This window comes from Podarcis pityusensis (assembly GCF_964106645.2).
Source record: "Podarcis pityusensis genome assembly, chromosome: 1".
NCBI classification, from domain to species: domain Eukaryota; kingdom Metazoa; phylum Chordata; class Lepidosauria; order Squamata; family Lacertidae; genus Podarcis; species Podarcis pityusensis.
In genome coordinates, this window is record NC_138028.1 from 37,912,432 (window position 1) to 37,939,598 (window position 27,167).

The window sequence follows — 27,167 nt, forward strand, 5'->3', positions numbered from 1 at the left end:
GCGGGGCTGTCAAAGGGAGCAGACATTCCTCAAGGGAAAGATAATAGTCCAGCCTTCTTTCTCCTTCCTACTGTGTTTTCAATTAAATTGTGAAAAGCCTTTATTACCTGAAGGGACTTGGGTATCCCACTCCTATGTCTGATGTCACTAGATGTTCTGAATGATATATTGTCCGGAAAGTGTGGAGTTCTGTTCTGCTTACTCAGGTGGAAGGTGTTTTACCTTAAAGAGAAATCTGAGTGCAAGATGAGAGAAACCTTTGTCTGGAACTGGTTAGATGCATTCTTAACAGAATTAAAGAAGAACAGCTGAAAATTCCTTGAGTGACACCCTCCACTTGAACTGTGGTAGCTGTAGGTTTTCAAGCTTTGATTGCCTTTCTGCACCTTTAAGTGAAGCAGTGTATCCTGCCAACTAAATCAATTAGTCAGTTTGTATTGTTATTTTATAGTGTTCCCTGGTAATTATTCTTTTTAATTAAATTACATATTTTTATCCTATTTCATGGTCCTATGTTAATGGTGAGTCAGTAGAATCACGTTCCTCTGTTATTATGAGAAACTGGAGTAGACAGTAGATTCTACAGATTATTATTATTACATTTTTATTCCTCTTTTCCTCCAAGGAACTCAAAAGTGGTGTACATTATTCTCCCTCTTCTCATTTTACCCTCAGAACAATCCTGTGAAGTAAGTTAGGCTGAGAGATTGTGACTGGATGCTTTATTTGCTGAATTTCTTCTCTTTTCATTGCAGCCTTGAAAACTATGCTTCCCAGTTGACCTTAAAAACAAGCCATCTTGATCCTTTAACAACCATATAATGTGCAGAAATCAGTTTGTGTGGTTATAGGGAATGAGACCCAACATGAACCCCTGTTAATATCATCCAATGAATCATTTTTTGCAAGCAGGCAAGCAGAAACAGCCAGTATAAGTTGTTGATCTCATTAAAGACACAGGAACCAGGTGAAGAAAAAAGGTGGAACCCTTTTTCCTAACTTTATAAATTATCTGTTCAATAGGCATAATATAAGTTGCATGTTAATTTCTGCCACTCCAAATGGTGAGAAATTTATTAGTAATGAGGGTATTTCTCACTTTCTTATTTTTTGTTTGTTTAGAGCATATATACTCTTCTCTTCAGCCAAAATGTCTCCTGGAGTGGTTTACTCTATTTAAATAAGTAAAACAAGACAGTCCCTGCCTACAGGTTTACAATCTAAAAGTTAAATACAGGCGACTCCCCACTTACGTAAGAGTTACGTTCTGGGCCCCCATGTGCATAAGTGAAATTGTGTAAAGTGGGGAGCATCCTCTTAACACCTTTTAAACGCCCTCTCTGTCGCTCTCTCTTCAGACCATACCAAAATACTTTATCCAAAAATATCCACAACTAGAATTGAAGCTCTGGAGTGGGCTGGAGAATGGCTGCTGCTGCTGCTACTGCACTACCCCACACATCAGTTGTTAGTTGGGGAGGCTGAGCAGCATAAGCAAAGCCCCACTGTGCTGCTGGTCTCTTTGGGGCTTCCTCCTCTCTCATTGACGTCCTCTTCTGGGTCTGCTCGCGATCCACCTTTCTCCTGCCATTTCTGGGTATGAATGGAATTAATTCAATTATTTCCCAGTGCTGCACATATATGCGGTTGCGCATAAATGTGTGTGTGTGGGATTCTTGTAGTAGATCTTACCCTGACCAATTGGAAGCATTTCAGGGCTATTATACCATCCATAGTAATATTACCTAAATCATACTTCTGTGGAGGGTGTGGCCCCTAACAAATTTAGAGTTTGCGTGAACAAGAAATGGCCTTAGCACAACATGTTAAACTGAAAGGGTTATTGTTAGTTTAATATTAAATATACTTAACCCACATTTAAGTAGAGAAAGCTAGTTTGCTTGTGTTTTACCAAAAGGGTATATCATGTTCAGTTAACCCTTGAGGAATTCCACAATTGCAGGGGAGTGGATGGGATAAGTTTTCATTCTATTAAAAAGTTAATAAATATTGGTACTGTTTTATGTGGCCTGCAATATTTTCCTCATGCTCATCAAGATATTCATGAGTTAACATACATAAAGCTATTAACTTCACATATTCTAAATGAACTGAATAATGTATAACTTCCTAGCAAATATACACTATTATTGTTTCTTCTTTTATTCTCACTATTTCACTAACCATACTGATTTTTATACCTTTTGCACTTTTACAAACTTTATTCTGTTGTACTTTCTGGAAATAATGTTCTTTCTTCAGCTGCACATAACCACCATTTTCAAGGTTGGCCATAAGTCAGGTCTTCTTATCCTTTGAGCAGCAGATAGATATTTGTTTACTGTTCTTGAGTACTCCTATATTTGGATTTTCTTTGATTTGTGGGAAATTTTGTTAGCTTGTGCATGGATTTTTTGTAAGTATCTGAAAACTAACCTGTTTCCTCCTTTTTGCTTCCTTCTGTTAAATCTTCCTTCTGTTAACACTTCCTGATAACATGCTTTTTGCTTTCCCAACAACTGACTTCATTACTTTCTAGGCTCTCTCTTCTCTACACTTCACAGCTTTTTGTTTAACAGCCTAAGATGTAGTAACATATTTTCTTCAAACATTTAGGACCTTTATTTCTATTAAAATAACCAAAGATGCCTTGGCTTCCTTTTTTGTAATATGTTACATTTAATTTTGTCATATATCATTAAGTAATCAATATCTTGCTAACAATATTTCAGTCTACTACTTTAATAAGTTGACAACATTAAGAAAAATACACCATGACTTGTATTTTGGTGTTCAATATTATATAACATAATCAATATTGGGTAACAAGTATGAATCCATACAATTATTTATATTGCATTTTTTATCTTGTATTTGACTTTTTTCTCCCACTGTTTATATATCATCCAGTCTTGTGAAATATTTTCCATTTATATGCTTATCTTGTTTTTAATCCCAACAGTAGGCAAATGTTAAAATTTTCCTGATACAGATATGCATGTTTAACTTACATGAGATTCATCCAACAAATTCATAGAGTAAAGATCCACCACAATCTTTTACTCAGCACCACTGGCCTATATCACAAACTGAGGAACAGTACTGTTCAACAGCTCTGCTGCTATGAGATTGGTGGCCACTACAATAATTATTGTTATAACAATTTATCAAAATGACATCTGCAGATGATCTTGTATGTTGCTTTTCTGGCAGCATCTTGTATGCTGCTTTGCTGGCAATGTGATACATGTGGAACTGAGATGTTTCTGCCAGCAGACGGAACTCAAAGGATCTAAAATGACACCTTTGAGGTTACCTAAAGTGATTCCAGAATATTATAGCTTACTGTGTCTGAAATAACAATTAAGTAGCATTTTCTAATAGTCATCTTGCATTTTCACTGTTACGAAACACACCTTCAACAAAATTTCTGCACTACAGCAGAACTATTTTTCAGTTTATTATTATAATGATTATGATTATGATTAATTTATTATTTATACCCTGCCCATCTGGCTGGGTTTCCCCAGCCACTCTGGCCAGCTTCCAACAAAAGATTAAAAATACATTAAAACATCAGTCATTAAAAACTTCCCTAAACAGGGCTGCCTTCAGATGTCTTCTAAACGTCAGATAGTTGTTTATTTCTTTGACGTCTGATGGGAGAGCGTTTCACAGGGCAGGCGCCACCACCGAGAAGGCCCTGTGTCTAGTTCCCTGTAACTTGGCTTCTCGCAGTGAGGGAACCGCCAGAAGGCCCTCGGCACTGGACCTCAGTGTCCAGGTTGAATGATGGGGGTGGAGACGCTTCTTCAGGTATACTGGACAAAGTGTTAACTTTGCTAAGTGTTTAAGATCGCTTATAAATAAGAGTATAACAATTCAAATAGATAACGTCAGGAAAAGAAGAGTAGCCACACACACACAAAAAAATATTTCAGGATCTTCAGTTGGAAAGCAGCTGGAGGTTGTTACTATTTCTGGAGGAAAATGTTAAATATTTATTTCAGTAGTGCACAGATATAGGATATAGCGGTAGCTAGGTTGTTTATGAAATGTGTCTGAAGAGGTGTAACTATGCAGTGCATCTGGCCTTAGGTCAGGAGTAGAAATTATGAGGTGCCTGTAGAAATGATGATAGATGGTTTCTGGACTGAGGACCATGTAGCTGTATGGCTGGAGGCTGTCTCGGAACAACCAGTGCAAACACTGCGTCTGCATGGTACTCCAAAAACCTCTCTCCTGTACTTTGGCTTCATCTCCTGCTTTAAAGATGTATGGGCTCCCCTTCATTCTCTGTCAACAAAAGCCACTTGCCTGGTGAGATGGAGCTGCAATGCTAGCTTCCTAGCAGGCTGTTGCTGTCACTTCCTGGGAGAGAGAGTAGTGAGGAAGCAGGAAGGTCATTGTAGTGTATACATTCTGTTGGGTTCAGTTGGAGCACCTGTACCACACTCTCCATTGACACCTCCCCTGCCTCTTCTGGAAAGCAGTAGTAATGCACCTGCCAGGAAGCTAGCATTGTGACTCCACCCCTCTGGGTGAGTCACTTGCATCTGTCCTGCTACCATACTGCTAGGATTGATTGTTCCATGTCCCACATTTTAGTGCTTTGTTAAATAATATGTAATGATTATGACATTCAAAATTGTTCTAATAGTTTTTGGATTTTATTAGAATTCTTATTACATTGTGTTCAGAAAGATTAATTATTGTAAGTACCCCTTTTCATAATTAAAATTTCAACATTGCCACCAGTATGGATTTGAATGGGAATGTGTTAAGGTGCTTCCTAGCAAATGCTCATTCCAGAGAAAGCTTCAAAGTTAAAATATGCTTTAGGAAGAAAGAGTTTCTTGGAAGGAATTCAGGCATTGGATCAGACTCTCAAGGCACTGAAGAGGTTTATAAGAAATTATTCGACATACGGAAAGAGTTGGATTTGTTGGACACCAAGTGGCAGACTAAGCATTAAATTCTACTAATCAAAGTAATGTTCAGTTTGGCAACAGGAGTAGAATATTGTTGGCACAATGATAAATGAAAGAAATAGGGAGGAGGGTATACCTAGTATTAAAAATGGATTAAAATAGATGCTAAAAGGAGTGCTGATTACTATGGAAAAGAGTACACACCAAATGATGGGTAAGTGTATGCAGTAACTGCTGGTTGCTGTTCAATGCGGTATGACCACAATAATTTAATAATTAATATTGTGAGGGCACTGCCTTCCTGTGCATATTTAAGTTTAGACCAACACCCACCGAACACCAGTTAACTAACATCAGTAGAATTACTTCCAAGTAAACATGGATAGGCTCAGATACTATGAGAATTAAGTTTGGTGATGTGGAAGGAAATAATTTATTGTACGCTAATGATATGAAGTTAATAAAAAAAAATTAGATCCAACAGTACCCTTGGATGATATTAAGGAAGTATCAAATGAATTTGGAAGGCAACTGGAAATAAAGTTATGGATTCTGTCAGTTTATAGCAGGAGTAGAGACCCTCCCACATCCACATTTGGCCCACTAGGCCATTTTAGCCAAGCCACACTCACCTGCTTTATACTTGACATCAAATGTGAGTTCAAGGTAGACCATAAAAAGGTTGCAGGCACCACTGTTCAGTAGCCTTTGCAAAGCACTTTGAAGCACTGACTATCAGCTGATCATTGGAGCTTCAAAGTGCAGCGCACAGTTCTCTGTCTGTACCAACTATCTGTTTATTGTTGGTGTATGAAGAGAGCCCTTCCCAGCTAATTATCAGCTGGTTGGCACTGAAAGCACTTATTTAGAGAAGGTTGTTGTCACCACTAATTGGCTAATCTGTGTTCAAATATGTGGTACTCTTGACAAGTGTTCAGCTATTAAGGGTTAATTTTTAAAAATGTTTTAACTAGAGCTTCACTAGCTTTTGGGGAGAAAAGTATTAATTATTCTTTTATTTTCCTCTAATTAGTTTTCATAATTTTAATGAAAGTTGTTTTAATTACCTTTTGTTGTACGCCTTTCCATTACACATTGCCACTTTCACATTGCTATTTTTATAGATGTTATCTGGGCATACTGGAGAGCAATCCCTTAAATTTTACTTGCCTCACAGCAAAGCAGTTGAGAAGCATAGGTAGAAAGGGCCTGTCATGGAGGAGTAGTGCAGGGAACAGTGCACGTTGCCAGGCAGAGTTCAGAGACAGATCCTTTTTGGGCAAAGCACCAGCAAGGACTTTTCAGTATTCTCTCTATAGCTTGGGCAGGCAGGCTCAAAAACCATGCTTAAGGACAAGTGCCAGGTTCACATGTAACACTCAGCCATGATTAAGACATGCTGAACTTGGTAAGCTAACTCTGGCTTATGAGCATGGTTTGTTTGTGGTTAATCATAGTTGGAAGGGACCCCAAGGGTCAACATGTCCAACCCCCTGCAATGCAGGAATCTCAGCTAGATCATACATGACAGATAGCTATCCAACCTCTGCTTAAAAACCTTCGAGGAAGGTGAGTCCATCATCTCTTGAGGGATTCTGTTCCACTGCTGAATAGCTCTTACTGTCAGAAAGTTCTTCTGATGGTTAGTTGGAATCTCCCTTCTTGTAACTTGAAGCCATTTGTTTAGGTGTTAGCCTCCGGAGCAGGAGAAAATAAGCTGATTCCATCCTCCATGTGACAGCCCTTTAGATATTTGAAGATGGCTGTCATATATCTTCTTAGTCTTCCCTTTTCCAGGCTAAATATAGCTAATTCCTCAACCGTTCCTCAACCGTTTCCTTGGCTTGGTTTCCATACCCTTTATCTTAGGTACCCTCCTCTGCACATGTTCCAGCTTCTCAATATTCTTCTTGAATTTTGGTGCACAGAACTGGACACAGTACTCCAGGTGTTAACTGTCTGTAGTTGACCTGTCTGGCCAGGTTCAGATGATCAAATAAATTATGGTTTAGTAAATCACAGTTGAATACTATGTGCTAACCAGTCCTATGTGTTTCTGTGTGTGTTGGTATGAGTGAGTGACAGAAAGAGGGGGAAGTATGTAAAAATGAATTAATATTAGGAAGTTGCAAAATGTATGTATGGGAAGTTGGCTAACATTTGTGTTAACTGTTCTACTTGTGTTTTGAGTTCTCTGCATGAATTCATAATGCTCCCTTAAACAAGAGACTCTTCAGCCACAGTGTTTCCAGTATTTACAATGTATAAATGCTATCTAATATATTATACATGCAAAAATATGTACCAGTAGTTTGTGGCTGGGCTCATCTCCTTGTGTTATATACTTTTAATTCTTGTTTTAAGTTGTACATAAAGTCCCATTGAATAAAGTCTATGTTGATTTAGTATCATGTATGCAATTCTCAGAGGAAGGGGACTTGTATATATATTCTGTCCGCTTAACTTAAATGAATGGAGCATTTATTGTTGGGCTTTACCTTTCATCTCCTTTGGGTTCTGTTCCATCCTCCATTTTAATGCGTTCAGAATGAGAACCACAAATTTTGAGAATCGGGCACAATGATTCCATACTGATAATCTAGAACACTGTAAAACCCTGCAATTACAGTCAGGGGGTAATTTAGTGGAACATGGGCTGATGCCATTGTGATGCGTCTGTTTAATGTAATATTAACGTTTCAGAGGCTTAGCTGCAAGTGGGTAGGGTGACTTGAATTGGCTTCTCGAATTTGTGTTCATGTAGTCTTCCCTGGAAAGCATTCCCAAGACCTTGTGCAAGTGTTTAAAAAGGGAGCTATTTCTGAAGAACTATTTTTCTCTGCTTCCAACCCCCCTCCATAAAGCTACAGAAGTTATCACTCTAAATTACAAGATGCGTCAGTTCCAACAAAATTTAAAAGCATTTTTACTATTCAGATGGGTGGACTTTTTCCTTAGTAATTGCTTGTGTAGGAGGCACTATTGACAAAGGCTCGTATTACTGTAGTGCAGCATAAAAGGTATAATTGCAAAATGAGCTCTTTATGTATATATCAAAAGAGTATGTCTTAAGTCTACAAGTTAATCTAAAAGTTTTTTTCAGTGAAAAATTAATGTTAAGTTTTGGTTTTTTTCTCTTTTTTACCATTTTGTGTTGTTACTTTTTTGCAGTAAATCTGGAATTGATCAGAAGAGAGAAAAATATACCATGGAAAATACTACTTGGGGAAGGGTGGAACACTTTGGCTTGTATCCAATGCTGCACAGTTCCGCTGGCTCAATTGGACTTCCATTTCCTCTCCTCCTCCCCACACCCCACAATCTGCTCCAGAGGGTCCACCAACCCACAAGCTGCTTTTGAGGGCATGTGGAGGGCTAGAGGGACAGAAGAGGAAGCTCTGTTGTGTACATAGAGGTCTCTAGTGCTACCAGAGTTCCAGCGCTGGATACAATCCTTTATATCGAGCTATTTGTTTGGGAATATGTATATTGAAATGTAATGTTTTTTCATGTCTGCCAGGTTGGTGGCATTCTTATTATTTCTGATATATATGTTCTTCCAGCTCTTTAATTATCCAATTAAGGTTAGGCTTAGTGTAGGTATTTCACAGGGCAATCCTGTAGTTTTGCTATGCCAGAGGGCCATTTATAATGCCACAATGCCAGTGTAACTTGGTAGCCAGCACAAAAGAGGAAACACCACTCCAAGAAGCATAGAAGAGAGCAACACTGCTAGCACACCACCAGCATCCAGGGCAAGGACATACTCCAATCAATCACGGTTCAGTTGACATATGGTCAACTCCATGATTGCTCCCCACTTCATCACATATACAACACACAATCTACCAGGCATGATGGTGCCAAGTACATTCCACTAAGGCCCTGCTGTGAAGCAGGCAGGAAGAATCCAGTAACTGAATCCAGGAATCTCCACGGGCTGGGGTTTGCATCCCATTACTGTTAAGCATACACTGGTTATAAACAATCATTTGACTGCACAACACAAGGTAACAGGAGGAGAAGCATTACAAGACACAAGGGGAGTGGGAGCACAGGCTGGAACTAGGACAGACAAGGGGAAGTCAGAACCTTGCTCTCACAGGAATAACCTCCATTACCAACCCTTTGGGGCCCAGGAGCACATCTGGAAATCTCACAAACTGTCGTGGGGCACCACAAAATTCCCATTTTGCAGAAGAAAAGCTGGCAGTGCTCACAAATATCCCCATCACAATAATACCAGACAAAACATCCAACCCCCCCCCCCCAATAAACACAGACAAGAAAGAAGAAAAAACAGGCATTCCCAACCAGACAACCCAACAACACAAACCTCATTGGTTTTACAAATTGGGGAGGATAGGGAACCTTGGTGGGCACCAGGTGTGGGTGGGTGAGAGAGGCTGGGGACCTAGCTTATAACTTTTGTCCCATCATCTTCTTGGCAGTGCATTTCAATATTGTTTAAACACATACATTACTGTTTCACTTGGCTTGCCAGCCCTGCTGGTTACCAAGCCCTTCACCTCAATGGTCTCGTTTCTTGCATTGCCCCCAAAATGACTTTCATGGCACTAGCACCCATGCCGTCATTTCCCTTACAGTGGTACCTTGGGTTACATATGCTTCAGGTTATATACGCTTCAAGTTACAGACTCCGCTAACCCAGAAATAGTACCTCGGGTTAAGAACTTTGCTTCAGAATGAGAACAGAAGTCGTGCTCCAGTAGCGCGGCAGCAGCGGGAGGCCCCATTAGCTAAAGTGGTGCTTCAGGTTAAGAACAGTTTCAGGTTAAGAACAGATCTCTGGAACGAATTAAGTACTTAACCCAAGGTACCACTGTATTGATATTCCCTAGAGCCTGAGTGGGCAACAAGAAGTCAGTGACCTTGGTCCCTGGTAGCAACAAAGTTACTTCCCCGTCCCAGTCAGTCCCCTATCCTGAAGCCAGCTGAAGTATGATTGAAGTAGGGAAACAAATCCCTGTCTGCTACCTCATAGTAACAAAGATGCAAGAGCAGTGACAGAGTGAAGGAAGTTATTGAACAGTGCCATGGATGGTACGAGTTCTGAATAAAAAGAGGTGTGTGGGTTGCCAAATACTCATTCCAAGAAATGAACTGTGCCTTTGGGCAGTCAAATGTTCTCCATGTTTTCATCTACTGCATAGCTTAGCTGTCATGAAGCCTGAAATGTGCAGGACCTGCTGGGAACAGATAAGCTGGCAATCCCACAGAGTAACAGCCAGAAGCACTCTGGTCTCTGCTCCTAGTCATGCTGTGGATCAATTTGTCTGTACACAACCATTATGTCATGTTCTATGCATCTGTTGGAGGTCTGCCTGTGCAAAGCAAAGAGAGAATAATGTAGTTAGCAGCTAAACACATAGTCAACCTGGATGCACAGTTGATGTTCATGAAGAAGTAATAGAGAAAGGAAAGTGGTGTCACCTGTGTGCTATTCTAGTGCCCCTGTTTCAGCCTCTTTCCCCCTGTGGGAAATACTGTAATTACTGATGGAATTCTTATCACTTTATTTTTAAGGACTTGAAGTGGACTTTGTCCAATGATAGTTTTGGTCCCTGAAACCAGGCAGCCTTCAGGTTGCACATGAGTGTTTGGGCAATAGTAGCTGGCATTCACCAAGAGAAAGCTACTTGCATATGGGATTGCATGATTATCTATATATCTTATGGTCGTTCAGAGGAGGGTCCTCTCCCATCATTTTTTTCCTAGAAATAAAATTGTTTATCCAAATCTAAAACAATTGATCAAGATGTCTGAACTATAATATTGATGCCTGTCAGGTTGAGATGAAACAAGATTACAGAACCACATGATAGAGATTGTGTGCCATCTTCTATATGCGGACATAAATGGTATAATTTAATGTGAAATGACTCACTGCAACCCTTTTACCACACAATTAATAGCATGTGAGAGCCTTTTTTAATTTTGTGATCAGATGCTAAAATATCTTGCAGAATTCATATAGATTAAAGCTATTTTAAACTTTGGATTCAGATTTCTTCAGCATTGCACAAGAGGGAGGTGTATTTGGGAGAATATTTCGCAGCTTGGTTAGTTCTCCAAAACAGCTCTGTGAGAACTGTGCATGTTCAGTGGCTTCCAAATGCTGACTGACAACTAACTGCTAGGTGGGGTGGGGGGCAGAAAATGGTTTACAGGGAAGAATGTCTAGGAGAATAAATAAATAGAATTGTTGGGATATTGAATGCTGCAACATTTGTTTTTTAAAAAAATAGTTCCTGTCTTCCCTCCAAAGATCTCAAACCAGCATACATGGTTTCCCCCCACCCCTCATTTTACCCTCACAACAGCCTTGTGAGCTAGGCTAGGCTGAAAGAGAATGACTGACTAAAGATTGCTCTCTGAACTTCATGACTGAATGAAGATTTAAACCTGTGCCTCCCCAATCCTAGTTCAGTGCTCTAGAAATTGAATGTGTGTGCAAATGCATAATAAATAAATAGCTGACAAAAATAAGTGAATGCATACCGTTATGAAATATGAAATTCTTGAAGGAAAAAATTCTGAGTGAGTACAATACTGTTCCTTCACATGCTCCATCATTTTTAGCTTACGTCTGTAATTGAATGTGGAAGAGATGTATTTATAGTGTATAATCCAGAGATAGAATATTGGTTGAAATTTTGGTGATGGCATTTCTCAGCAAATGGTTGTGAAAGAACTACTGGAAGACTTTGCACAGATTGGTATTTAAAGATGATGTGCCAACATCTTTCACTAACTGCATCAGCTTCCAGTTTCCCTTGGGCAGTGGAACTAAATAGCAACATGCTGGCATCTACCATTGGCCAAGGAAACAAGGGTCAAATGGGAGGCTGCACATCTTGCTTGCCAGGAAGAGCATCACTGCAACAGGAAGACCAGCTTGGCCCCTTTCATTGGCCAGTGAAGGTGCAACTACATGGAGCCGAAGCAAGGGGAAAGGTCTCTCTGGCTCCATCAGCCAGAGGAACAAGAGTCACCAACTTACTCAGGCAGGAACACCATCAAGGAAAGATCAGTCTGGCTTGTAACACATCACTTTATTCCAACTTGTTTTCCTCGTCTACCTTCTCCCTTCATTCCTCTCCTCTTGTGTGCCTTGTCTTTTTTTCTTTTAAGCCTGCTAAGAAGGCTTGATCCTCTCTCCTTTTTAAAAAAATGTGAACTGCTTTGTGAGACATTATTGTCTGAACAGCGGGATACAAAAACATTAATAAATAGCAGCAGCACACTACTGGCTTTCAGTTATTTTTTTAAATTGTGCAAGGAACCTGGGCTATGTCAGAAACTCCTCAATGAAGGGCAATTCCAGCTAACTTCTTATAATAATAATAATAGTAGTAGTAGTATACTATTACTATTATTTTATTTATACCCCACCTATCTGGGTAGGTTTCCCCAGCCACTCGAAGTAGCTTCTTAACTTGTTTTGGGGGGGATCTTGCTTTAGATTATTGGGAAACCATATTTTGTGGCCTGATTCTAAGTCTTGGTGCACCAGCAAATAAGCATATGGAATATATTTTGTCTACTGCTTTGCTACCACAAACTCAGAAACCTTTTATTGCTATGTCAATACAGGTTCATAGCATTGGGGTTCCAAATTAAGGAGGATTTTGAAAAAGAACATTTAATATATTAGTTCTCCTATATCTTTATTTCACAGCTTGGCAGCATTTTGATGTCTCACGGATGCTCTTTTCCACCCCAACCTCCTATTGATAAATTCCTATTTTATCTCTCTCTAGCTGACATTTCCTGTTATCAGTTCAGCATAGTGAAAGCAGTGCTGTGCTTTTCTTTCCAACAACTCCTTCCCATCCCATGGTTTTTCTGTGTTGAGTACCTTTTTGTTTAACCTCTCTTACAGAATCCTCCGACTTCTTCCACATCCAAGAAGACGCTAAATCCTACTACTATGTGTTTGTTTGTTTTTACATTGCCAGGATCTGCCCTGTTCTCCAAATCTAATCTTGTTTATTGAACATTGCTTTGAGCTCTCCATGAAGAAACTAATGTCTATATTTTATGCAAGATTACCTCTGTTCACAACAAGCTACTTTACTTATTTATACACCACTTTTATGTCAAAATGGCTTCTAAATGGTTTACCACAATAAAATCATAGAATTGTAGAGCTGGAAGGGATCCTGAGGGTCATCTAGTCCAATGCCCTGCAATGCAGGAATCCTGCCCACCACCATCCTTGGGTAGGCATGAGCCACCAACCTTCTGGTTTATAGCCAGATGTGCTGACCCACTGCACCACAATCCTTTAAAAAACAAAAACCATAATTTCAAAATCTTTAATTAAAATATACAATAAACAATCAAAAACAATAAAATCAGAAGTGTGATTCAGGGAATTCTCCCTAAACAAATGTGTATTTAGGGGGTAAAGGTAAAGGGACCCCTGACTGTTGGGTCCAGTCGCGGACGACTTTGGGATTGCGGCGCTCATCTCACTTTACTGGCTGAGGGAGCTGGTGTACATCTTCCATGTCATGTGGCCAGCATGACTAAGCCGCTTTCTGGCGAACCAGAGCAGCACACGGAAACGCTTTAGGGGGGTAGCATAATATTTAATGAAGTATCTTTTAATACTTATCTGCCTGTGTGTGTGTGTAATGAATAGTTTTGAGTGTGCAAGATGCTGCTGGAAAGTCAAGAAGAGAGAGCCATGAACTTCCACTTCAGAGAGGGCCCTCCTTTCATGCTCCTCATTAAAATTAGTGGAGATATATCACTAATTTCCCTAGAGAAGCAATAGTGATAGCTTATTTGTGACATCGGCCAGTCCTCATATCAGACTTACTTGCATGCCTAGTAACCAGTGCTCTTCCCCCTTAGTAGAGAAGTAAATGTTGTTGTTGTTGTTGTTTAAATTTGTATACTGTGCTTCATCTATAGATCTCAGGGTGGTTCACAACATAAAAAATATACAAAAAACCCACAAAATACATAATAAAAACAAGAAAAAGGGAATCACACAAACCAGTAAACCCCCTCTCACATTTAAAAGGGCATTGATAATTAATCAGCCAAAGGCCAGGTTGAAGGGGAACGTTTTTACCTGGCGCCTAAAGATGTATAATGAAGGCACCAGCTGAACCTCCCTGGGGAGAGCATTCCACAAATAGGGATCCACTGCAGGAAAAAAAGCCTGTTTCCGTGTTGCCACCCTCCAGACCTCTCATGGAGGAGGCACACAAAGAAGAGCCTCAAAGGATGATTGCAGGGTCTGGTTAGGTTCATCTAGAGAGAGGTGGCCCTTGAGGTACTGTGGTCCAGAGCTATTTAAGACTTTATAGGTCAAAACCAGCACTTTGGTGGTTCAGGCCCAGAAGCCAATTTGCATCCATTGCTGTTGGGCCAGGATTGGTGTAATATGCTCAAACCATCTTACCTCAGTGAGCAACCTGGCCACCAAATTCCGCATCAGCTGAAGTTTCCAACCTATCTTCAGAGGCAGTAATCTAACCTAGAGGTTACCAGAACATTGGCAACAGTAGTTGAACTAGCCCTGTCCAGAAAGAGGCGCAGCTGGGCCATCAGCCGAAGCTAATGGAAGGCACTCAGCGCCACTGAGACCACCTGAGCCTCAAGCAACGTCAAAGGATCCCGAACTACCTCTAGCTGTGTACCTGTTCCTTCACAGGGAGTGCAACTCCATCACGAGCAGGCAAACTCCCATCCATCCAATTTAGGGAATCGCTCACTAACAGTGCCTCAGTATTATTTAGATTGAGCTCCAGTTTGTTGGTTCTAATATGAGGCAAGAAAATGGTCCAGCACATCTACTGTTGCAGCTGCAGGTGTAAAGGAGAAGTAGAGGTGTGTGTCATCAGCATATTGCTGACAATGTACTCCAAATGTCCAGATAACCCCACTCAGTGGTTTCACATAGATAATAAACAACATAGGCGCAAGGGATAAAATCAAACCCTGAGGAAGGCTCCACAAGGCCAGAGAACACTCCCCAAGCATCACCCTCTGGAAGTGTCCATCCAAGTAGGACTTAGATCACCGCAAAGTGGTGCCAACCACCCCTAATTCAGACAGCTGACCCAGAAAGATACAGAGGTGGTTTTAGGGTAGCATAATGGGTTCAGCCACACACTGTGCTGCACTGTAGAGGGCACCACAATAATGCTGAAGAAGGGAGTGCGAGAGGCAGGGGCGCCGAATTTTAGCATTGCACACAGTGCCAAAATTTGAGAGCACAAAGTCTGCTACTGAAGGCTACCATGTCAATGGTACGGAATGTCATCGAGAGGGTGAGGAGAATCAGCATCATCTGCTACCACAGCAGTGACAAGATCCCAATGGATGAAAGCGATTTTGTCCTCAAATTCTTTGCAAACAAGTCACAGTAAGTTATTGACGGTTCCACCACCTCCTTTGGGCATGATTGACGGAGGGTTCACATTAACCAGAAAAGCTCTGCCAGACAGCATAGTGAGGATTTAAAGGAGGCATCAAAGTATGCCACACAAAACCAGCACTCAAGCGTTTCTCTCTTCACAGAGAGACAGACACGCAAAGACCCAACCATCCCTTGCAGCAGGCGGGGTCAGTCTGGAGAGACGGAATTACTCCTCCCTGGGTTGCAAGTTGAAGACCCTGCCTGCCTCCACTAGAGGGAATCATCCCTATTAGGAATGGCATCCTCTGCATCTGGTAAAAGGCCTTCAAGCATAAAGCTGGTCCTCCAACACTCACAGGAGATTTTCTGCGGCCTTCTCAGGTTGTCATGCTTGATCAACAAAAAATCAAGAATGAGGCAAGCAATGGTTCAGCAGAACCAGCTATTCAGTTAATATTCCTGCCATTTGGTGGGTATTTCTCAAAAAAACAACAAAAAACAACCATTCTACGAATTCCTGCAATCTTATTGAAAAGTCATATGGAATATTGCATATGCATTTTGACTCTGCATGATAGAAAGAAGGCCAACTTTAAAGCAACTGGGTAAAGTGAAATTGCATCTGCATATTATGGTCTATAAATATTAATGTGCTTAGTACAGCTTTATAATGTGAACCACATTACTCTTTACATTCTTGACAAGGTTTTGAAAATATATGATATAAATTAATTGTTACTTGGAGTACTATTTTTTTAACAGATCAAAACAGTAAATAACTTGGCAATTTACTTGAGACACTAATGAGACCTGAAAGCTTTTAAACTGACAAAAAAAGACCAACTTTGATTAATAGATGTACTTCTTGTTACACAAGTTGATCATATAGCTGACAGTTTTCTCTGTGTACAAATTCATCTGTAAATTATTATACTGTGTTATCTAAATGTTATCTAAATGTTATATTAGTGTTTTCTAAGTGTAAGACTTCTTTGGAAGAATGTGCCATCTATTTTGAGGATTCAAGATATACACAGGAGTAAACATTCAGTTAGTTCACCTCCTTTCTTTTTGTGTGCTATGTACCTCTGCCCACCGACCAGAAAATATTTGACTTCAATATATTCAAAAAAGATGTGTCCCATGTATATGTAGGGGCGGGGGCTTCCTTAGACAATATTTTAGCACACTGCATAGTCCTTTCATGTGGAGATGGGCAGATTCTCCAGAGGCAGCTCTGGAAAGAGTAGTCTGGAGGAGCAAAGTGGTGACAAAAATTATTGTTTTTGGAGGAAGGATTGAATCCACATTGTTTGTTTGTTTATCTTAAAGATTTATATGACACTTTTCAATTTAAAAATACCAAGTGGTTTACAATGGCAAAATAACGATACAATAAAATCACACCAGACTGCATACATTCACAGTAAAGCAATGAGCAGAGGACAGCTAAGACAACATGAAAGTAAATAATAGTGTGTGGAAATGTAACACTGAATCACAAGCGGGAGAAGCTCGTGAACTTGGGATCTGGCTGGCACCTTTGCACCTCCCCTACTCGCAGGGAAACCCGGTTTCGGGGATCCGGAGCGACATGGGGTGAGTGGCGCGGTGCTTCGAATCGACTGCTTTTTTCGCGGAGTGAAGCTACATTGCTGTTGCCGGAGAGCGCTGACTTTTTCCTGTGGACAATTGGACTTTAAACAACTACCCGTGAGTAGAACGCAAAATTGGATCTTCAAATAATTTAATTTGGCACCGAAACGGGGAAGGTTTTAAACAGGAAGTCCGCCTTCCCCTTTTTTGTAAATAGATTGAAGCAAAGACGTTATAAGCTAAAGTCTTTGGAAGCTTTTGGCAAAGGATTGAATTTTCATCGGTTAAAGTTACAAAAACCCCCCTGGAAGCAGAAGGCGAGGGGGATTTTGGACTTAGCGAGCCTACAGGAGGGAGTGAAAAATCAAATTATCACTGCTCCGAACCTGGAAAAGGGTTGCCAGAAAAAGGGAAATTTTGGGAGAGTTCATTGACTGTGAACAGAACATTTTTGACAACTAGTTATATAAGAGAAAGATACTGTTTCCATTGTCCTCTTCTGCGTTTAAAAAAGAGGAAAAGTAACTGGAAAGTGAAACTATTTTTATGGTCTGAATTGTGCTTGAAAGGATTGATACAAGTGGAGACTGTTTCCCTCTAGAGGGAGTTTTTGAAACTGTCACAGGACTGCACCAGCTGTATGATGAGTAAGTGTGAGAACTAGAGTTTGACCTTGGACCACTCAAAATGTTGATAGGAGAAACCATTGTGACGGTATTATGTAAGATAAGCTATTCGCTGGAACAGCTCCATAAGAAGATAGATGACACTTCTTTTAAAATTGACAATTTGGACCAAAAAGTAACTAATTGGAGTCAAAAAGTGAGCATCAATACAGGAACAATTCAGGACTTGGCACAAGAAATTACTTTGGTTGGACAGATCGCGGAGGAGAAAGAGAAAGCTGTGGTGGTTGAGCTTAAAGTAATACAAGTGGGATTTTCAGCCATACAGAAGCAAATTGAGGACTACAAGTTGAGGCCTTCTACGATTGAATCTAGAAAAAGCCAGATTTTGAAGATTGGATCCCGGCTTGGACGGAAGAAGGAAAGTTGGAAAGATCCTTCTATGCAGGGATTAACTGACTTTTGGGATATGGACTTGGGTTTGGAGGAGACTGGAGTTTGGGGGGCCTTGGGACTTGGAGGAATATTGAAACATGTCATGAAACATCTTATAGACCTCAGCTTTAACTATGGAAATCTGGCTGACTTGTCCGGAAGGAATAAAAGTATTGCTAGGTTGGAGTTTTCTCGAGATTTGCTTTTTGGCACTAAAGAATATGAAGAAGACCTGCAGAAGGGACCTGGAAAAGACTTAAGAGCCTCGGACATAAGATCTCCAGGTTGATGGACTATATGGATTTGACGGAAAGGACTGGCAGAATCCGAAACCAGGGAGAGGAGATGGTGGATGAAGATTAGAGATTTTAAAGTTTATATATAGAAATATTGCAAAATTAATGAATGATAGAAAAATGGTGGAAAGAAATTTTATGGCTTTAGTAGAAATGTTATAAGGAGTTAAGGATATATGAGTATTTAGTTTTTAATGATAAAAATATGTTAAGATATTTATAATAAGACAGAAAATAGAGAAAGATGGAAAGGGTTTGCTGAAACAATTAATAGAAGCGGAATACAAAAAGGGAGGTGAGAGGAAGTAGAGGAAACAAGGGAATGAAAAATAGAGTATAGAAAGGGTGTGATTTATGTTTTTAAATGGTTATTGTTTTGTTTTGTTTAGGGTTAGGGTTTTGTTTAGTTTAGTTCAATGTGATTAGGTTGTGTTTTGTATTGTTATATATTGTATTGTATTGTTCTTTTTTTCCCTTTCTTTGTTCTTTCTCTTTTGTTTCTTTTCTTTTCCTTTTCTGTAATTTTTAAAAGTAATAAATATTATTTTTTTTTAAAAAAAGGAAATGTAACACTGAAGGTGCTGGCTGTCAGCATACTGATAACACCATGCTCCAAATCACCTAATGAGCATTCCTAATAACTTCAGATAGATGTTAAATAGTTTTATTTTTTCACTGTTTTATATATGTGAGCTGCACAGAGTTTAAAGCAGCAAAGTTGAAATGACAGCAGAGTTGAGCTTGCCTGTGTTGCCTTGGATTTTGGTCTCACTGTACCTTGAATTTTTTTGTCTGGCCTCAAGCTGTCTGTATCTTTCATACTAAGTTCTCCATATGTATTGGAATAATTGAACAATAATCTTTACCTCAGCGTTATGTTTGCGGTCCTACACGATGGAGATTGAGGGTGATATAGTGCATCTCATCTTACTGTATGAATTATGGTGTGCATAAGGTTGTCTCCCTTCGCTCTTAGCCAGATAAGTAATGCTTATGTAGTAATGCTCATTCTTAGAATGAAGTTCTGTAAACAGTTCGTAAATTAGTTTCATCACGCCTTTCCTGGAGTGTCCTCAGGTACAGCTGTAAATATTATTGTATGGTTGGAAACACTTCTGTAGATATGTACAGTTAGTAGCAACCTCTGAATCTATAGTCTTACTAACCTTTATTTACAAAACACTGATGATACAAAAGGATGATGAATTAAGCTAGAAGGTGGGGCGGGAGTTCAACAGACTGAGTAGTTCTAGATAGATGGAATAGATTTGGGATAGAGTTCTGAGTGCTCTTATTTTTGCAATGGACATAGGACTAGTTTAGCTGTTTACCCGGTCAGTAATACTCTTCACATATTGGAGGAGCATGTGCACACCATGTTCTTACCCATACAAATAGCATACAAAGGATGTGATGTGAGCAAAGACTCTTTCATATGAAAAACGTGATTGCATAATTATCTCCCCGCCTTCTGTGAGAAGGAAAATTAGCATGAATCAGCAAGTACAAGTCTACATCACATGTCTATCATATAACATTATATCTATATTTTATATAGATATAGATATGAGAAAGAAGGGTGCACCTGTATATCTGCTACTCGTAAATATTGTTACTGCCTGAACATCACTGTGCCAGTTTTGTAGTTTTGTCTGTTTGTCTGTGTTTACATTTAAAAATTATCTTGCTTGTCGCAAAAGCATTACTTTACTTTTCAGTTTTATCTTTGTCGTCCAATGATCTCTTCTAGATCACAGAATTTGAATATGTTTGTTGTATGACATCATATGAAGTATACTAATCTACAAGTTCTAAATAACACAGTATGCAGAATACTTGCCCACTTGGATCCAAGCTTAATGAAATTTCTGTTTGGCTCTGACTCCTTTCCTTTCCATTATTCCAGTAGTGTTCATCCCTTTAAGTGCTGTCTGTCAGGCTCCAAGATCTTCTGTGTAAACTGATCTGTGTTTTGTATAAATGTTTTGTCTGCTGACCAAGAGAGGAGAACACTTGCATTAGGCACATTGATCAATCCACATTGCTTCCTATCATATAGTAGACAATTAATACTTCTTTGTAAAGACTCCCTAGTGCACTTGTTTAGAACTCGATCACTTAACACAGAAACCACAGGAGTTCCATGTACACACACACACAAAAAAAGATAGCTTGGAAAGGGCGAAGCTAAAGAGAGACAGTGCAAGGAAATTGCATCCATGTATCAAGTTAATTTGTATTTCAATAATCAGACTTTCTGCCAAATACGGTATCTTTTGCAACAGCACTGTTTTCTCTTGAACTAGCACAGAGAAATTCACACACTTTTATTTATTAACGTGCCTCACAACAAACAGTAGGAACATATTTTATAATTTAATTTACTGCTCAAGGAAGGAGGCAGTTGTGGATATACTTTTCAAAATGTTAAAAAAGTATATAATCACACACACACACACACACACACACACACACACATATATATATATATAGTTGCATAGTTATATGGGTTAAAGGAGAACATACATTTAAAAAAATAAAAAATTCATCATTCCTCATTCTCTCATAGGCAATGTGTTAAACACAACACAAAGAAAACACTTAAATTTTCATTATGAGTGCCACACAAGTGTTGGTGTGGCATCAAATATCAAATTAGATATTTGCCAGACTATATAATGAAATGTAATATTGCATTTGACAGCCTGCCTACTAGTTAAGAGAGTTTATAGCCTTATTGGTATTCTGGTGCCATATATTTTTTGATCGGGATTAGGCTTGGACTTGGCAGTCCAAGATCCATAGAAGAACTATCTGATCTCTTTTCCTTCTTCTTTCAGTTCATTACAAGTGTGCTAAGAGTGCTGTGCTGTTATATGGGACTTTAAATTTTTTGCTTTTTTTAACAGAATATCACATCAATAACTACTTTTTCTTGTGTCATGAAGCCTGTAGAGGATGAGTTGGAGAGGACTAACCCTGGGAACTTTGGACCCCAGGAGTAACTCAATCCAGGAGAAGGGCCCAGAGGCCTAGAGAGAATAGCTGCCTGACTTTAAATTACAAACAGCACACACAGCAGGAGTTATTTAAACGTACTGTAGCTCCTGTGGTGACCCTCAGTGAAGAGCCTCCCTCTTCAGAGGAGGTGTCTGGAATTAAAATTGACAGTGAGACAGCTCCTCTGACTCTGTCCCCAAGGACATGGAGGCAGCAGTCCTGGCACAAGCAAACCATGCATGCTCAGCCTCTACAAAGGAGTACCGTTTTCTTTCTGAGGCTGAGAACATAACCCACTCAAAGAGCTGTGCCCACCCTGCTCTTCAAAAGGCAAGCACAGGGGGCGAGTCAATTGTTAGATCAACATTTTAGCTAAGTCTAGCCATTTCTTGTAGTTTTTTGTCCTGCTGTATCTGCCTGTAAGCAGTAAAGGAAAGGGAAAGGACCCCTGGATGGTTAGGTTCGGTCAAAGGCGACTATGGGGTTGCGGCGCTCATCTTGCTTCCAGGCTGAGGGAGCCAGCGTTTGTCCACAAACAGCTTTCCGAGTCATGTGGCCAGCATGACTAAACCGCTTCTGGCACAACGGGACACCGTGACGGAAGCCAGAGTGCACGGAAACACCGTTTACCTTCCTGCCACAGTGGTACCTATTTATCTACTTGCACTGGCATGCTTTCAAACTGCTAGGTTGGCAGGAGCTGGGACAGAGCAACAGGAGCTCACCTCCTTGCGAGGATTCGAACCGCCAACCTTCTGACAGCAAGCCCAAGAGGCTCACTGGTTTAGACCACACCGCCACCCACTTTACCTTTACTTTGTAAGCAGTAACGCCATGTTGGGGCGCTGTACTGATTCCATCAATAAAACTTTCAAAACCTCCATCGCGCTAATGGTTCATGTTCTGAGTCTGAGGAGGAGTCAGGATATCTTGTGTACGACAATGCCTAAATTGTTCAAATGTTTGTTTTCATGTTTATAGTTTAGTGTTTAGTGTTTCTGAACCATTTTCCTTTCCACAGTCCACTCTACTAATAAACAATGTATTTAGAAATCCATTAAATACAGTCATGCAATACAGTTTTGGAATGCCATAGAATTGGTTACCAATTTATGATGAACAGGGCTTCTGGTCTTTTTAGGTTGTGTACTAATGGTAATGTTTCTTTAATATTAAAGTAGTACTTTGTTAATAGTTGAAAATGGGGAAAAACTTCAAGCAAACATATATTACGCCATAGAAGGGTGTCACATGATGTTTAGCTTACTGCTCCAAGATAAAAGGCATTTAGTGGATCTTCACCTAATGTGTGGAACACCCTGCCTATTATTATTATTATTATTATTATTATTATTATTACCTTGCCTTTTCCCATGGTGGGTCAAGGTGGCTTAAAGGTAAAAATAAGAATTAATATTACTATTAAGCAAGTTTTAGTGATGTTTTGTTTCAGATGCCTGCCTAAAATGTTTGTTTTACACAGTCTTCAATTATTAGTTCTTGTGTATCACTGTTCAGATGTTTGCTAAGTATTTTTATGCTGTTTTGGGGGTGCATTATGTATACCACCCGGATACTTGGTTTATTGTGCACTATATAAACCTGTAAATAATAAATAGTGCAGATTTGAAGAACCAGGATACATTACAGCAGTGATGGGATAGCTCAGTTGGGAGACTCTTCATCTCAGGGTTGTGGATTTGAGCCCCGTGATAGGCAAAAGTTTCCTGCACTGCAGGGGGTTGGACTAGATTGTCCTTGTGATCTCTTCCAACTCTACAGTTCTATGATTCTATCTATTCTTTAGGTATGTGATCATGTATTTTAAATTATCCATGTACATTGATCAAAGCTAGGTGTCAAGCTCTCATCTCTAATATGTGTTTTGTCCCCTCATCCCCAGTGTAGATCATGTTGTTACTTAACATGTGCAAGGCTGCATGTATGTGTATTTGTATAAATGGACATTGTGGTCCAAGGATCTCCTTCTGGCCATGGAATCTCCACTGTATGCCCAAAGCTTCCCATCTGCTATAGCTTGCCCATTCATTTCCATAGAAGAGTGCTCACAAATGCATCCTTTTGTATGTAACTTCCTTTATTTGCAATATGTGGAATATGACCACAGAAAATAGTTAAACATTAAATATGTGACTTGGGTTTCCTTTGTGGATGTTGTGTGATAACACTTACATAGATAGCTGAGTCACTAAGGGAAGCATGATAGGTATAGTTTTGTAGTAAAATAAAAAGTTTGAAACAGAAAAGGAAAAGCTTTACATGTATCCTCAAAATCCAAAAATATAACTTTGGAAGTCAGCATAGTTTATGGTCTCAAATGATGGTTGAGCTTCAGATCATATAAAACCTTGTAGGTAATTTACTTTGTCCTCTAAAAGCTTTATAGGCCTTGACGTACTTTTGATTTATCCATCTATAGAAATACTTTCCTTAAATTCCTCAAAAAATCTGAAAGGGAGCAAGGCGTGAGGTGGGGTTACAAATCGAAAACTTACTGGAACTGCTGTATCAGGAAATGCTGAAAATCTATATGTGAAAACTGTTACTGAGCAGCGTAAATACTGATTTAGTATATTACTCTCTGAAGCATTAGGTTTGAATGTATGAAACCTTAGCTCAGCTACCTGCTTGGCCATGAGGATGGGCTAGTTTCTCTCTAACCCACACCACAAGAGGGTTATGGGGCTAAAATGTCACTCTTTAGGAGCAAGGGCTGAACAAAGATTTAACAAATTCAATGTATTATAAGGAGGAAATCCACTTAAAATATTTACTGGGATCCCAAGTGCCATGTACAATGTTCCACACGCTATCACCATGCCCACTAAAAAGTCTCTCCAGATTAGGTCAGAGGCTTTTTGGAGCAGCATCTCATGAGGTTTGAGGGGCTGTCTCCAAACTGAAGAATTATCCACTACCGACCCTTGGTGCAAGGGCGCACTTTGTTTGTGTGCATGGGACTATCTGGTTCCTAGCCATTATACTACATAGTATTATCTTTCGATTTTATGAATTGGCTACTCTACACAAGTTAGTGAAGCCAAATGGCTCCAGTTTAATCAATTTATGAACAGAGCTAATATTTTTAAAAAACAAAACAACAAAATGTGCTTTATTTGTTTCTGAAGGTACGACAGAGCGGGTGTGTTTGATCCAGGGAACAGTGGAAGCATTAAATGCAGTTCATGGCTTCATTGCTGAAAAGATTCGAGAAATGCCTCAAAATGTGGCCAAGACAGAACCAGTTAGCATTCTGCAGCCTCAGACAACCGTCAATCCGGACCGCATCAAACAAGTGAGTTTTGGTTGAGAAAGGAATACACTGCTTTTATATAAAATTTCTTTCAAAGAAGCCCTAAGCGATTAACAAGTAAGGCATTCATATGAAATACATCATGTAATTATGTCAAAAGCTTTTTATCACTTCTAGCTAACTGCTGATTCTTCCTTTTCATATGGGAAATGCCCAGTTTTAAGGCTGCTATTCCCTATCATGACTTTGGTATCATCAATAGGATGGTCTCTAGAACTGTCATGTCTGGATGATAATGTCATATTTTAATTTCAAGAATTCCCCACCAGATCAGCCACTGTGAAAACAAATCTTAAACAATCTTATTTTGGACAATTGTGCTGTCTTTGAAGTTTGCTAGACAATATTCTTGGCCATTTTATTTCTTAAAAGATAATACCCTATCCTTCTTCCTATATTGCCCTCAAATTAAAGTAAGCTTTCCAAGAAGTGAGTTTAGCTAGATCAAAGCAAATTTTGTTTGCTAATTTGGTTGCATCTTCAGTGGTAAATTAGTGCTTTTCAAACTGGGACAAAGCTCCCCTTCGGTGACACAGGATACCTGAAGAGTAGCCAGAATGCTGCAGGGATGCATAAGATGTTGAGGTCTGAATGGCTACTGACAGAGACCCTCATAGACTCATTGCTTTTCTAGGATTGATTGCTTCTTTAATGCCCATCCTCTCATTTGGTTCTGGATTAATCTAATGATAGTTCTGTATGTGTGGCTTCAGGAGAGAACTAGGTATGTTTCTATTCATCTTCTAATTTTGGTATTGGATTACTACCCCAGTTCACAGATGCTTCCGTACAACTTTGCATGAGATTCCTCATATAGTAATGTATGGAATGCATTATTGATTGGTTAAGCAGGGCCAAAAAGTGATGTAAATTCAGAAAGGAAGCGCAGCTTTAAAAGCAAGAGAGGTGGTGGTTTAATGAAAGCAGAACTCTTGCAATATCCATGTTACTTTGCACATTAGTTAAGATGTATGGCTAGATAGCACAATATTTATATCAAATGGTCAGACATTTGTCAATGAACTAAGCAGTGGGTGCACACATCAAAATTTATACTCTAAAACTATTTAAAGCTCTGATTCATATTTTAAAAGGGGACATAATTGGTCAGTATTTTTGCTTTTAGCATGCCTCTAAATGAATAAATGAAAATATTTAAAATATATTCTCTGTTCTTTTTGTGCTTTGCTCAAATAATGTTTTTTGTGCTTTGCTCAAAGGTCAAAGCAGAAACTGGTAAGAACTTAAGAGAGTGTGGGAAAACTGTAGTATCTCTCTGTTTCAAAAGCTTCCAGATATGTATAAAGTTAAAATGTTAGTATATAAACTGCCTGCTTGACAAAAAATAATAATCATTTTAATCTTTAACCCTTGGATGATAGAAAAATGTATATTACCAATCCAGTTTTGGGATCAAATGTACCCTGAGAAAGACTGTGGAATAGTATTAAGCATCACACTACGTGCAAGGAGATAAATTATAAATTTTCTGAGAAGATCCCCTTTTCACTAAAACTGTAGTTGCAAAGAGTGTTCAGGATCTTAGTCCACAATATAAAGTATGCAAGACCTACAAGATCTACAATAATAGTCTAATCAAGCTCACAGATATTTATTTAGAATATTTTGGTACCATGGCAACTTACAGGGCCATTTACAAAATCAAGAAATAACTACAAATAAAGTAACAGCAAGATGTTTTGAAAAACTATTAATTCAATAAAAAGCACGGGGAAGTAAAGCCTGGCATCAAAAGGTAACCTAAAGGCTCCTGAAGGCAACCCTTTGCAAAATGTGTTGTTGATACCTTTCTGTAGACTAAAGAGGATCACCTAAATTTGTATACCACCCTTCATCCAAAGATCACAGGGCGGTTCATAACATAAAAATATAAAATGAGAACATAAATACATAATAAAACAAAAGGCCATAGAATGCTAATCAGCCACAGGCCTGGTTGAAGGGACACCTGCCAAGGTGAGAGTGTAGGTTGCTTGCAAACATTTACAGATTCAGTTGTGGTCAAAATAACCCAAAAGCAAAATCAGCAAGTATTGTTCAACATCAACTCTGCAAATAACTAGGATGAAAAAGGAGTTTTTTCTGGGTCAAAAGGAAGGTTCCAACTAAAAAAAACGTTTTTTAAATATCAAGTTTGTGCAAAAAGAGCTTGTATACCTGTACTACTGACCCCTAAACCTGTTCTTAGTGATATTAAGGATGCTCTTGAAACTGTTACGAAAATAGGCGCAAGATCATATTTATGTTCTTTTCTCTCTAGAAATTGAAATAATAGGTTCTGGGTCATGCAGAGCATCCAAACCTCCTTTGCAACAGAATGGGGTTGCTTTTGGCAGAGGTGTTCCTCAGCCAGCCCTGCTAGCCTTTGGGGATGTGCTGAAGGAGGGGTTTGAGCTGGCCCAGAATCTGTTGAGACCAGATCACTGTCTGTCCCCCCACCTTAAGCTCCAGCCACTATACATGGCAGGGCTGTCCATGTGGCAGTGGCCTTGGTGCTTTAAAGCCCCACCAGCCCGGGAGGAGTTT

General features: G+C 39.4%; 1 protein-coding gene across 6 annotated transcripts in view; it reads left to right on the forward strand.

Annotated features, from left to right (window-relative positions):
- The window catches only part of NOVA1 (NOVA alternative splicing regulator 1), a 151,628-nt gene that overhangs the window by 79,102 nt on the left and 45,359 nt on the right, over positions 1–27,167 (forward strand). For all 6 annotated transcript variants that reach the window (XM_080978547.1, XM_080978546.1, XM_080978542.1 and 3 more), the window contains exon 3: positions 24,436–24,602. In XM_080978547.1, the coding sequence (XP_080834673.1) occupies positions 24,436–24,602 (167 nt within the window). The remainder of the gene's footprint in view (positions 1–24,435; positions 24,603–27,167) is intronic.